The sequence below is a fragment of the Amphiura filiformis genome, chromosome 16, assembly GCF_039555335.1.
Source record: "Amphiura filiformis chromosome 16, Afil_fr2py, whole genome shotgun sequence".
NCBI lineage: Eukaryota > Metazoa > Echinodermata > Ophiuroidea > Amphilepidida > Amphiuridae > Amphiura > Amphiura filiformis.
The window spans coordinates 43,205,056-43,220,160 of NC_092643.1; the positions used below are offsets into that span (position 1 = coordinate 43,205,056).

Sequence of the window (15,105 nt, forward strand, 5' to 3'; positions counted from 1 at the left end):
TTACAACTAGCTAAAGGATTAGGATTTAATAATGTTTCATTTGACAAAACAGGATAATCTTTTTTCAATCCCCAAACATTAGTCTGTATTTTTCTGGAATTGGGATTAATTCTTACATCAATACTATCATTACTAGCTTATGACAACAGATACGCTACAAATGTACCTCATATTCAAAGCGTTCAAGTTGCTCTTGCGCTGTTCTAAGGTCCTTTTCTAAACTCTGTATTCTCTCGATCTTTTCCTCAAGCTGATAAATAAGGGAAAGCAACAAACACAAACCAAAATAAACAATAAACAGTTAAAACAAACAAATAAGCACACAGTCAATTGGGGTACAGATGAAAATGTTGTTTACACTAATTACGATATACTTGGATTTAAACTTCTCACTACACACCATGAATGATGGCCATTGAAAGCAGTTCTATTGATCATCCGGGATTCAAACCAGGGACCTTTAGTGTACTGAGCCAATGCGCTCCCAACTGAGCTAATGGGTCGGCTGGGGAAGAGCAGAAGATTTTAATCTATAGGTATTCAGTTCAGTCCTGACCCTCTAACATTTCTCCTCCAAGAAGGTGTATCATTCATGTTACATGGTGAGAAGTTTAAATCCAAGTATATTACAAAGTTACCCACATGTTGTGGAATAGGCTTTTATGACGGGAGTTCATTGGTAACAATTAGTAAGTTTTTGAGCGGGTTTGCCATCGGATAAGTTTGTTATTTCAAAATAAAAATATATATTAAAAAAATCATCTTTCTATGCTTTTTGGATGAGAAGATTAAATCCAAGTATACAAACTTTTGTCTTTTTTCATATTGAAGCCTGTACCATACATGTACAAGCAGTTGCAGTGACCATGAGACACAATCAGTTGCTTAGTTGTGGCAAACATTGGGCCATTAGTATGACAGCCCAATAAAAGTATTATAAACCTTAACCCTAAACTTCACCCTAACCCTAATTTATAACCTAAGCCCTAATCCTAAACCTAACCCAAACCTTATCCCTAACCTACAATCCCCTAAACCCTAACTTTAACCATTTTGGACTAACAAACATTCGGACTAATGGGTTATTTCTGTGGTAGATATCAATTGATGAAGCATAGTGGCGGCTGAATTTTTCCAGGGGAGGGAGAGTTAAAATCTGGGAGGGGGAAAAAATCTGAAAATTTGTCATTTATTGTTCAAAATAGTAGGAAGGGGGGACTGGCCCTGATTAGACCAACTGCTATGGGTCACAACTGGCCCACCAGCTTTTCTCAAAATATTTGTTTGATCCCTTATATGCATGTAAAAAGTTGGCGGGTCAAATGCAATCCCATACACACATGTCACCTTCGACACACAAACAATGACATAATGAAAACCTCCAAAGTTTCAATATTTCCCTTATGACAAAGTCTGTGTTATCCAATCTCACCGTTGTACTCGCATCCTTGACATCTCCTCTTAGTCGTTGTATCACCTCTCCTCTGTGTTGTACCTGAGCCAGGGCTTCACGATGTTTCTCCTCCAAGATGTCCATCTCGTTCCTCATCTCCACAACCTCATCGTACCGCTCTGCCACCTGCACGACAAATTACAGATAGAAAAAATTATGAAATGCGTTTCAAGGGCTACTTGTGTTGTAGTTCATTTGGCTTCCTTGAGAGAGAGCAGGGACTGTCTTTTGGAATTTGCAGGAGAGCATTAAATAGCTCTTCTGGAGCCTTCAAGGAGATTTTACAATATAATGTAAGGAGAGAATGGTCAACTAGGGAGAGCTAAAAATCACTCTCCTATTTCAGATATAAGGAGAGCAGTAAAGAGCGATTGCTCTCGCTCTCCTCAAAAGACTGGAGTGATGTCAGTACTTTGTTGGAGGCATGTACAGATGTACCGCCTTTGATCACGTGTAAACATGCCACTTCTTTGAATCAATGCATGCAATTTATACTACACGCACCAATACATAACTCTCTCAAGGAAGTCAAATGGACTACATTCAGGGTCAGTGAAAGTCATCCCAGATTCTCAGAATACTAAAGTTCAACTTAATATACAGAAAAATGTAAAGATAACAATATTATTAATGAGAAACACACAAAATAAATACTTCTACACTAAATTAGTCCTCTAAAAGGCAATTAGTTTGGAAATTAGTTACACCCTTAGCCATGTTAGATAAGGCTTGATAACATTAACATACCTTTGTAACTGATGAAGATTTTATAATTCAAAGAACAAACCTTGATTATTTCACTGTTGAATGGCATATTTCTCTGTTTGAAAAACATGTGAAAACTTTATGAAATCATTTAGTTTAGTTTTAAGGGGGTATCCCGCACCTTTGTTGATGTCTCTAGATCAAAAAATCTTTGTAGAAAACGATAAGCTATATGTTCAGCTTTTTTTTTTAATGTCCCAAGGGGTCAACCAAGGTAAAATTCCATACAACAGAGTTCAAATTTCAAAACTGTTCAGATTTGTGAAAAAAGGCCAAAGTTTTGACTAGGGGTCAGAAACTAAAAGCGCTCCCATTTCAATGAAAATGATCTCAAATGGTCCAATCTAGAGACATTGATTAGAAGTTGATTTCTAAGGGGGCAGGATACCCCCTCCCTGACAGATAGCTATCAAATTTTGGAAACATATTGTTTTAATGGTAGGACCCAATGTAAGATAGAAAACAGAACATAAAAAGATTGGACCATGCCCCTATAAGCAAAGTTAGCAAAAGCAGACGACAGGAACTTCAGGTCATTATCCAGGTGATTAAGGTTATAAACTTTCAACTAAATAGTACACAATAAATGGTTAAGGATATGGGAAGCATAGGTCACCCTGATGGAAAGGAACTGTAATTAGTTTGGTAATTCACTACCACCGTTTAATTGTTCGGTTTATAATAGGCAAAGAAAATAGACTCATAACATCATGTATTGATATAGAATGGCATGCACACAGTTGTGCGCATCACTTACGCTAGTTAAGTTGAGCAGTCAAGTTAGCTCAATTGATAAGGTGTTCGACTATGGTGCGAGCAGTTGCTCTCGTGGAAAAAATTCCCTGAATTGCTGTTTAATGGTTTATGGAATGATGTGGGGCCGTAGTGGTCAGCAACAACCTGTAAAGTGTGCTGAGGCTTGTGGATCAACGTCTAAGTGTTGTGCCTGTGCATAGCGCACTATAAATCACTGCGCCTTTTTTTTTTTTTTTGCGTTATGTATGACTTTCGCACACTTATGTGATTTTACGCGAGCATACATTGGGACTTTATTGGCACGAGCAATAACAAAAACCAAATAATGTTTGCCTATTATAAGCCGAACCAACTTTAATATACTCTGATCAGCAACAAGCAAGTAGAAATTTCAAGGCCTTGACACTATAACTTAAGCAGGCATGAAAACTGATCTTGGAAGAAAAAAAAAAGCACTGAAAAGCGAAAAAGATGTTTTTTTACCATTTTCTGTGAATTTGATTCAGAAATAGGCTAAAAAACACTGAAAACAATAACAAAGAGCACTGAAATCAGCTAAAATGCTGAAAATTTTCATGCCTGTATAAGTATATTCATGGGTGATGAATTATAACTGGCAGTGTATATGAGAGCTACATTGTCAGTGCTGATCAAAGTATATCCGAGTCACGTAAAAAGTATTTGATGAAGGTTAAAAATACTCCTTTTCCTGTGAAAGTGGATAAATCATTAAAAAAACTTTGACAGACATTTGTGTGTGGTGCATACATGTCTGTATATTGACAAGCAGATATAATTTGATCAAAGGTCAAATAATCATCATCATTTTATTGTTAATTTGTCTGCAGAGCAAGTGAACACAAAAGTGACTATATGCATTTAGCATTTTCAGTGCTAAAGGTAGAAGGTTACAATAATTACATTGTATATTTCTTTCTATTTTCTTTCTTTTTTCATTAACCTCATGAGAATTACCTGCCGATAGGCCAAAAAGAAGTTTTCATTATCATCAATTGGTCCAATCAGCAACATTGTTAGAATAATTTCACCACATGAATTATTTGCAAAGCTTCATTCTGATTGGTGATTACAGTGAAAATATCATGGAATTGACTAATCAGAGGCAATGTTAGATCGGCAGGTAGTGCTCAGAGGGTTAACATGTCCATCAAATAAATCATAAATGGATAATGTTCATATTTTAACACTCAGCATCAATTGCATTACTGTTTTGCATTCAATCATATAGATCACAGCAAACAAATCAATACTAGATTTTATGAGTCCTAACTTTGATCAAATTATATCCCAAACACATGTCCATAACACAAGGTTTGTTCCCTAAAAAACTAAACAAAATGTTAGTTGAAACCAACAATTAAGATGATTTTGTTAGGAAATACAGGAATGGACTATACCTGTTGCTCAGCTTGACGTTTCTGAAGTGTAAAACATATTGATAGAATATTAACATTAGCCTGTGTATTGTAAATAATACCATAAATGGAAAACATTTCACTCTATCAGGTTGAAAAACTTAACTTTGTTTCGTAATACTACTGTACTAGGATCTCAATTAAAGTTCTGCTCATCAGAACATTGAATGAAAGTTTCATTCAATCACTACTCTGATTCCCATTGGTGGAAAGCTACAAAAATCCAAAATCATGTGGCACTGACTGTAATGCGTTTGTAATTTAAGTACAATTTGGACTAATGACATACATGACTCACTATGCTGATCAAAATCCTATTCACCTATTGCATGGTTCCGCCATTGCGAGAAGAGCCTTGATTGGGCAGCATGCATGAATGGGAATTGAACCAGTCGTATAACATTGCGTAAAGTTATGTAATTCTTCGTTTCATATCATGCCAATTCAAGGCTATCCTTGCATCATGGCGGAACCGTGCAATAGGCGAATAGAACCACCCTTGAATGTGTGCGCATACTCTCTGCATGGTAAATTTTATGTGCGCAATTCGATACTGCCATCAGCGAATACGCACCCACGTCATTAGCAAACTTGAGTTGAAACTATGTCTAAGTGTGCAACACAATAATTTCACTGTCAGAGTTAGAACCCCCAATCTTGCAATAACAGATCAAAGCCTGTACTGCTGCGTCATCATCCTGTCTACTATAACACACAGACACAAAATTTGACAAGTCTGATCCAACAAGACATAAGGAAGCAATTTTAGTTATTCACGTAATCAGCCGCTTTAGGGCCAAATTGCTTTGTATTGAAAATTTTTGATAAAAATTCAGAACATATTGTTTATAAAAAAAATATCAAATTTTTGCCAAATTTCAAGCTTTTGGTGTATGTACAACACACTTTCACTGCCTGAGTTAGAACCTCCACCCTTGTGGCAACAGGTCAAAAATACCGACCGACCCTACAATGTACTTGAAAAATCCATCTGCCCGTAAAATAGGGTTTTTTTGTCGCTTTATCATCATGAATCCATACACATCATACATGGCATACATGCCTGAAAAATTATGAGCTTCTACTAAGCCAATTTCAAATTATTGTTTCTTTCTCCCTATTTTTGCCTGCATCTCAATATTTAAATTGCCCCCTTTGGCCGGGGTGGATCAGATAAATAGCACATGCATAAGTTCCTTACTTCTGCCGCCAGAGCATTCCTAGTGTCATCCGAAGCAACCTGCATCTTGCCAATGGTCTCCTGCAGAGATGCCATCTCGTTACTTGCATCAGAGTATCTCTCCTTTATTACTGCCAGTTCTTTTTCTAGATTTTTGATGGCTAGGTGTGCATTATTAGCCTCATCCCTGGAAGCATGACATTCTTGTTGGATACGTTGTAGAGCAGCGTCTTTCTGATGAAACTGAGGAGGAAAAATGATTACATTACATTAACACAAACATAAAAGGTATAGAATGAGTCCATTAAGTCGAAACTGCGATACAACCATACCTGCCGTGACCAATCGAGTGAATGTAACAGAGGCAGTGCAGACATGCCAACTTTGAAATCCAGATTTCCGTACTCAGAAGAACAAAAATCCGTATTTTGCACCCTAAAACCGTATTTTTTAAATATGTACCTTTTGCATACCTGCCAACCCCAGAAACCCCAAAAGTGGAACACATAATTGCGAGGGAGCACTTGTGCGACCGAGCACGAATGGCGGGGTCCAGGGGCCAGCCTTACTAATTTGCAATCAAATTTGGCAATACCAAAGAACCATTTCATCAAAGTAATAAATCAATACAGAAAGATGCTTCCTTTACGAGTTATCACTCATTGAAAGTGCTACTTTGCTATTCTTTACATGGAAAGCGGCCATCTTAAAGTCGTCATATTTCCTTAATCACATGACTAATCAAGCTGATTTTCGGATATGTGATGCACAGTTGCAAATTAATTATTAAAAGATTTGGTGACCTCAGTCGACCTTTGACCTTGAATGTGGCCTTTGACCTCACGAAATTGGATAAAGTATGTTGACGAAACAAATTGATATCATCATCATCATTATAGTATCAGTTGGTAGGCCTAATATCCTAATAGATGAAGATGCTAAATAAAAAATATTAATGTGCATGAAAAATCCGCAAGTCAGGAGAAACAGTCAGAAACCATCTTGTAGGCTTATTAAATATTTCTTTAATGTGCATGCATGGTGCGAAAGTCGGAAGTAAAAGGAGGTTGGAAACCTTCCTGTAGGCTTATTCTTTTGCACCAATAGAGCTATATAGTTAACTAAATACCTTCAGAAGACATAGCATTAGGTGGTTAATAAAAATATTAATGTGCATGAAAAATCTGCAAGTCAGAAGAAAATTATTTCGGATACCATCTTGTAGGTCTATTAAATATATCTTTAATGTGCATGCATGGTGCGAAAGTCGGAAGTAAAAGGAGGTTGGAAACCTTCTTGTATGCTTATTCTTTTGCACCAATAGAGTTAAATAGTTAACTAAATACCTTCAGAAGACATAGCATTAGGTGGTTGATAAAAAATATTAATGTGCATGAAATTGAAAAATCTGCAAGTCAGAAGGAAATTATTTCGGATACCATCTTGTAGGTCTATTAAATATTTCTTTAATGTGCATGCATGGTGCGAAAGTCGGAAGTAAAAGGAGGTTGGAGACCTTCTTGTATGCTTATTCTTTTGCACCAATAGAGTTAAATAGTTAACTAAATACCTTCAGAAGACATAGCATTAGGTGGTTGATAAAAAATATTAATGTGCATGAAAAATCTGCAAGTCAGAAGAAAATTATTTCGGATACCATCTTGTAGGCCTATTAAATATTTCTTTAATGTGCATGCGTGGTGCGAAAGTCGGAAGTAAAAGGAGGTTGGAAACCTTCTTGTATGCTTCTTGTATGCTTATTCTTTTGCACCAATAGAGTTAAATAGTTAACTAAATACCTTCAGAAGACATAGCATTAGGTGGTTGATAAAAAATATTAATGTGCATGAAATTGAAAAATCTGCAAGTCAGAAGGAAATTATTTCGGATACCATCTTGTAGGTCTATTAAATATTTCTTTAATGTGCATGCATGGTGCGAAAGTCGGAAGTAAAAGGAGGTTGGAGACCTTCTTGTATGCTTATTCTTTTGCACCAATAGAGTTAAATAGTTAACTAAATACCTTCAGAAGACATAGCATTAGGTGGTTGATAAAAAATATTAATGTGCATGAAAAATCTGCAAGTCAGAAGAAAATTATTTCGGATACCATCTTGTAGGCCTATTAAATATTTCTTTAATGTGCATGCGCAGCGAAAGTCGGAAGTAAAAGGACGTCCAAAACGTTTTTGTATGCTTATTCTTTTGTACCAATAGAGCTATATAGTTAACTAAATACCTTCAGAAGACATAGCATTAGGTGGTTGATAAAATTTTTTAATGCGCATGAAAAATCTGCAAGTCAGAAGAAAATTGTTTCGGAAAGCATGTTGTAGGCCTATTAAATAATAATTTTTTAATGTGCATGCGAAAGTCATGCGAAAGTCGAGAGAAAAACGATGTAGGCAACCACTTTAACAGACCAAGAAAGTGGTCAAATGATACCAGTAATTCAGTCGATATTCTAATCTTGCAGCTGTTTATCTTTTTAAGACACAACATTTTATTATTTTGGTCAATATTCTGGAATTCCGTATTTTTGAGGGGTTGACCGTACCACCGTATTTTTCAAGTTTTACCGTACAAAATACGGTGAAACCGTACTAGTTGGCATGTCTGGCAGTGTATGTCGCTCCAAATTGCAGTTTTATATGAAAAATAGCAGATTTTGGCCTAGATTTTTGACATTTACTAAATTCTGTACATAATCATATAATATTTGCTCAATTTTGTGCTGGTCGGAAGGAAGCTTACGGAAGCTTATTTTGATTGAGTGCAACTGCTAGTGGCAGACACTGCCGTCTGGAGCCAACCGGTGTAGTCACAATTACCCAGGTCCTGGGTTCAATTCCCAGGTGGGATCACACCTACCTCCTCATTTTTTATTCTTGTGTCCTCTTCTATTCTTCTTAGTTTCCTTTCTTGTCTATCAAACTATCAAAGAAGAAACAAAACATCAGCTGCATTTTTAAGAATTGTTATATTTACTTTATTTTGGCCACTAAATCACAACGAGAGAGTACGGGATATCACCCGTCAATCATGACTAGTGAGATTACCTGTGTACCAAATGTGAACTCAGGTAGTCCAGTGGTATAACTTTCGACTGGTAATTGTGAGGTCAGGGGTTCAAACCACACTGAGTCCTGATTTTTTTTGTTTGCCTGAGCTTCCAGTCATTTTTACAATATTTTGTTATACATTATTGTACATTGTACTTGGTCTACCATTAGTCAGATGTTAATGAGAAAAAGCTTGCCACTGCATGATACTATCTTTCTTTTAATTTGTTTTAAATTCTTCTCTTCTGGTGATGTTTAAAGAGAACTTAGGAGCACTTAATTGTTAGCATGTTTCTGGAAATTGGGAAGTTTCAGATGTGCATTTTAATTTGGAGATCTTGGTAGTAATTACTCTCTTAAATTTTTAACTAAAATTCCAGAAGAACGTAAACATAAGCACACACCATAAAACTGTGAGTTTAAAAAGTATCATGAACCACTGTTTTTACACAAAATAAAATAATATATTTCTATTAGAAACTTGTGTATGCCAACATCCGGTGCCTTTGCAACATTTTATTTTAAAACATTAACAAAAATCTATCCAACGATGCTCTTCTCAAATTTCAAAATAATTTGAGTATAAACATGTTTCTTAATTTCTTACCTGTGATAATGTATTTTCATATTTTTCCTGGATATTGAGTAAATCTATACGTAATCTTTGAATTGTCTCATCCCTCTTGGTTAACTGAAATAGTAAACAAATACAAAAGATTTCTCAGAGTGATTACATTATATTCAATACTGTATTTGAATATACTGTTATTTTAAAACGTTCCATATAGTCCATTTGTGACGTCAGTGCGAGATCCAGTGTGCATAGTATTAAATCATGCGTGTTGACTCAAAGAACTGGCATGTTTACACATATGATCAAAAGCAGTGCATCTGTATACACAAAAAGTAACTATGTCATTATCTTGAGGAAGCCAAATGGACTATAGTATAATGAACTGGATAAAATAAAGTTCAACAAACACACTAACACAAGCAAGAGGTCGGGTTGGGTAGTGGTTGTAGCAGTCGCCTCTTACCACTGAAGGCTGGGTTCAATTAATTCCCGGCAGTGCTGTAAGTGAGCATAGTTGTTCATATATGACCATCCTTGCAGCTTTTTGCCAAAGTACTCCGGTTTTCCTCTTGCATTCTCAAACTGGATCTCTTCCCATATCCCTGTTATGTCTATCCAGTTCAATTTGTTGTGTTAATGCTGCATTAAAGAGCATTTCACAACAGCGCCTTTAGATCCAATTGATGAGTTATAACAAAACTTTATAATAAGAGAGGGCAACATACCCAGGCGCCACCCTTAGGGGGCGCCAAATTGACCAATCCAGTATCGATTCTGCGCCCCTCCAAACGATGAAAGTCAATTGAAAGAACATTTTGAGACCGATGTTCAACTCCTAGTAACCAAAATTAATAGTCTTATATAGGCCTTATATAATTTTGTTTCTTGGCCCGGGCGCTACCAACCCTAGTTACGCCACTGCTTCTGCTTTAACATTAACATATATTACCTCTGATTTTAATAACTGGTGACTATCTTGATGAGCTGATATTGTGTTCTTATCCCGTAGTTTAGCTTGGAGCTGATTGACCTCATCCAGTGTTTGACGTCTCTGGTCCCGAGATAGTTTAAGCTCCATCTCTAAGGAGTGTATTCTCCGCTCCAGGTGTGATGTCTAAAATGTTAATAATAATAATAATGGTGGATGTCATGTCAAAAGAGAAACGACTAAGTAATTAAATGAGGCAAACTTCTGTATCATTCACAGTGATGCAAGTGGGCATAATTGCTAAATTTCCTGAAAATCAAACTGGGCCTTGGCCAAATGGCCAAGCGCTTGTGTGCTGCATCTAACATTTATTGTAGCTTGTCACGGGAATAGGCTAGGGGTATCACCTCCTCCCTAAAAAAATGTTTTTGCTCTTTTTATCCAATTCCGTAAATGTTTTTTTTTAAAACCAATTTTTTAATGTTTTTGCTTTTTTTATCCAATTCCGTAAATGTTTTTAAAAAAAACCAATTTTTTAACATTTCCGGAATGTTTTGTAATAAGGCCAAAATCTGGAAATTTCTAAAAAATGTGCATCATATCCCTGCATTCAGTCAATTTGTGCTAGCTCTTGCCCTTCCAAGTAAACACACAGTATTCCTCATTTTCATATCTAACCTACATACAACTGATTTGAGAGCAGATAATTGTATTTTGAAACATTCTTTACCAAAAAACCTGACACAAAAAGTTTGGCACAACTTTAAGAGATAAAAACATATTAATTAAGCCTCACCAAAAACAAAGAAATCCCATTTGTATGTTGGAATTCATAATCCATCACATTCACAGCATATAGCGACTAGTATAACTTACATTAAAACTATGAACTTTGGTGGTTTTATATTTCATTTTATTGCTTCTCATATGTGATACAATATCAGGCCACAGGAGGTAAGTTTGGTAAATTGAGTTATTTTTAACATTATCAACTTACTCAGTAACCAAGCATACTGTTACTGGAATCAGCGGAATCCTATATGCCTACCATACTATCAGTGTTCGAAATATGCCTCAAAAAGTTACAGGCCAGCCGGGCTTGACCTTAAAAAGTTACCGGCCAACCGGGCCGGCAACTAGATGCCAGTCAGAAAAGTTCCGGCCAGGCCAAAAGTTACAGGCCAATGGCGGCTGACCGCCCTATTTGAACGCTGCATACTATATTGCAACATTGTGTGCTCTTGTTATGCTAATTTTGTTATAAATATGTTATAATTGTTTTTAGCTCCATGTTTTTGCCTGTTTCTCAACTCCAAAATCATTGCCTTTGGCCCGTTTGCAATGGTGCGAGCGGTTGGGGGCGTTCGAGCCCTGGCGGTGCCTATAGTATGCTCACGTGGAAAATTGAGTTAGCTTAAAATTCCCCTTGACAAGGAACTTACTGCTAATTGTCTTGTTGTAACCCATACAAAACTCAGGGAGCTGACTCTGGTTGCGATGGTTATTTGTTGAATGTCTAGGGTGTGCGCTCTTGAAGCAGCAAAGTCCCTGATTTGTTGTTAAATGGTTTATGGAATGATGTGGGGCCATAGTGGTCAGCAACAACCTGTAAAGTGTACTGAGGCTTGTGGATCAACGTCTAGGCGTTGTGCCTAGATGCGTAGCGCACTATAAAATCACTACGCTTTTTTGTATCCTGCATTTACACATGGTACGATTATACCAGTGGTGGCAACAGGATTTTTTTCCAGTCGAGGTGTACTGGCAGGGGGACATAAAGTGAAATATGGGGGAAATCTAAAAAATTTGCCTACAATTTGGCATTTTTTGCCCCAAATGGTGGAATTTTCAGTGATTTTTTGTTCATACTAGGGGGATATGCCTAATTTTTTTTTATTTGGTGGGGTGCAGGAGGGTCTCCCCTCTTTGCAGCCACCACTATGGTTAAATCATACTCACCTCTACTGATGACGGCTTTCTATGGTTGGTTGAGCCACTCTTATTACCAGCATCACTTACTTCTTGTAATGTAGCTTCTAAGTTGGCAATCTAAATATAGACAACATAAATATACACAAAATAACACAAATATCTTTGTAAGAGATTCCACCATTTCTACATTACAGCATTGGGAAAAGGTTAAAAAGCATTGCACCTTGACCATTGTCTGAAATAGGTAACAGAATTAACAGCATACTGTCTGTAGAGTCAGTGAGCACATCACCTGACAATAGTACCTTTACAAAAGGTTACTCCAAAGGAATGTGGAACATACACTTTATAGTAAGCTTTCAGAAGGATCTGCTGTATAACATGTGAAAATTTGTGTGAATATACTATTCAGATTTTTTTCTTCCAAGATTTGAAGGATCTTCATATTGAAAAAGACCATAGAAACAACATAAGGGAGAGTACCTGAAAATGTAAATGTTGGTGATGTATATAAATATGCACTACACTCACAACACTTCACAGTGGGCTATTCCAGTTGAAATCCACACTCCCCCTGTGGATGATTGTGGAGATATCTTCTACAGGAGGAGTATGTTTTCCAAATATAATCGGTCAAAGTTAATCATTTTGAAACCCATACTCCCCCTGTACAATGGCTCGACCTGCATCTTCTACAACTGGAGTGAGTATTTCAAATGGAAGTTACCCAATTATATATTATATTCGAAACTTATAAATGCTCCCCATGTGGAAGACTTTAGCTACATCCTCCACAGGAGTAGTGTGGATTATAAATGGAATAGCCCAATATTTATTCCAATGCCACTGAGATACAACAGAATCATTTCCCTTCAATAAGTTACGCAACTAAAGTGCTGTTACCACTCTACACTTATATCAGATTGTGATTACCCCTAACAACTCCCCATTATAATTGGGTTATTCCAGTTGAAATCCATACACCCCTATGGAAAACATGTCTTTAATCTTCCACACAGGGAGTGTGAATTTCAATATGGAGTTACATGGATGGGTGACTCCATATGAAATCTACGTTCCCTGTGTTGGCGATTACGTCCATGTCTTCCATAGGGGTGTATAGATTTCAGCTGGAACAGCCCAATTTGATGACCCACAAACTTAAGCTGCCTTGCAATTATGAGTTGAAGCATTGTAACTGTTTTCAAAAATATCAGAAAAAGTCTGTTAAGTGCATTTGCTGACAAATATTATCTCTTCTATAATCTACGATGCACTTTCGATATGCAATCAAAACAACTTGAGTGGCTTGTTGAGCAAAACTATGTTTCACTTTTCAATTTAATTTTGCATTACAGCAAGCCCCAAAATAAGCAGATCTGGACCAGGAGCCACACATTTGGAAAAAGCAGCTCCTGGGCCTGTGATTATCTAGTGAACCGGAGCCAATTTTAAAAGTCTAAGAGTCATTTAAATTTCAATTGTACACAATACAAAACCTGCTTTAACTACCAGGTTCTATTAAAAAAAATGTAGAGCCTGGTTCATATGATTTTGGTGTGGACCAGGAGCCAAAGGAGACCATTGGGTAAATGGCTCCTGGGTGCCTGCTTATTTTGAAGCTTGTATTACTGTATTTTTCACAGGCTTCACCATATAGAAATTTCTGATTCACTTCTGGCCATTATAAATCTCATTTTTGCCAGCGTAACATCCCGATGGCTTTCATTTTTCAAACAATTTTATAATGAATGAATTACCCTGCCCTATTCTTATTACAGTGAAACACATTCTCCATAACAAAGCAATTCTACAACAACAACACTTATTGTGGTGCTAAAAATAAGTACAACTTCAAAGTATTGGTATCTAAACGAGTTGCTAGGCAACCGTGAAATTACGTCAAAAAGAATGAAAAGGAGAGAACTCCAAAGTAACTTTTATTCTTTCGATGGAATATTTGACATCAGACATGAAATATGACGCAGGGAGTTTGAAAAACACACTTCTGGAAATATTGGGGTGGGCTGTCAGGTGCACTAATAAATTGCATTTGATAAGAAGTTAAGGAATTGAGACTCAGACAGGCGATTTAAAGTGTGCAATAGTGTGCGATCATACTCGCGTTTTAAAAGCGCAATCCCTGATGGCGTCAATGGTGCTTTGAAAGGCAATTTGTTGACTGTCACAGTGTAACTTTCAAGAGAAGCAACCTTTTTCACCAATAATACTGAAATATGTTCGTTTGTTTTTTCACAGTATTCATTTGTTAGTCTCGCGTAACTACGGCAACGCTAGGGTGATGTGTTCCCTGGTTATGCGATACTAACAAATCACAGCTCTTGAGGAATTTGATTGACAGGTTCATCGGGGTTTCAATTACTCTTAACGAGTTGCTTGGCAACCATGAAATTACGTCAAAGAGATTAAAAAGGTGAAAAGCCAACTCCAAAGTAACTTTAATCTATTACTTTATTTTGTACCCATCAATTCCATCAACCATGAAATATGACATCAATGGTGCTATGAAAGGTAATTTGATAACTGGCAGTGTAAGGGATGCAACATTTGATTCTCTTTGGGTCAGGTGGAATTTTTTTTTTTGCTGCCGAAGGCAACAGAATTTTTCTTTCGCTGCCTACGCCGCGGCGAATATTAATGTCATAAGCAACACCTTTCTCACCTTCTGAAATGCGGTTGCTTTTTTTCTTTTACAGCTGTCCTTTCTTAGTCTTGCGCAACTAAGGCGGTGCTATGGTGGTGCCTCCCCTAGTTATGCGATACCAACAAATCAGCTCTTGAAGAATTTGACTGACACACAGAATCGTCAGGTTATTTTTTAATTTCTGGCTTTGATTAAAGCACTTGTTCAGCAATTCCAATCTTTTTCACTGATCATGTTGTGAAACTCTCAAAATAACGTACTTCTGAGCACAGTACTCAACTCCATTAAACAAAGTAATGCAATAACAACAACACTTCAATTGTGGTACTAAAAATAAGTACAACTTTAAAGTAT

General features: G+C 36.8%; 1 protein-coding gene across 1 annotated transcript in view; it reads right to left on the minus strand.

Annotated features, from left to right (window-relative positions):
- The window catches only part of LOC140172662 (uncharacterized), a 162,602-nt gene that overhangs the window by 88,114 nt on the left and 59,383 nt on the right, over positions 1 to 15,105 (minus strand). The window contains exons 9-16 of the mRNA XM_072195794.1: positions 12,114 to 12,203; positions 10,176 to 10,340; positions 9,260 to 9,343; positions 8,462 to 8,524; positions 5,612 to 5,833; positions 4,393 to 4,413; positions 1,433 to 1,579; positions 167 to 250 (exon numbers count right to left, since the gene is read on the minus strand). Coding sequence (XP_072051895.1) covers positions 167 to 250; positions 1,433 to 1,579; positions 4,393 to 4,413; positions 5,612 to 5,833; positions 8,462 to 8,524; positions 9,260 to 9,343; positions 10,176 to 10,340; positions 12,114 to 12,203 — 876 coding nt within the window. The remainder of the gene's footprint in view (positions 1 to 166; positions 251 to 1,432; positions 1,580 to 4,392; positions 4,414 to 5,611; positions 5,834 to 8,461; positions 8,525 to 9,259; positions 9,344 to 10,175; positions 10,341 to 12,113; positions 12,204 to 15,105) is intronic.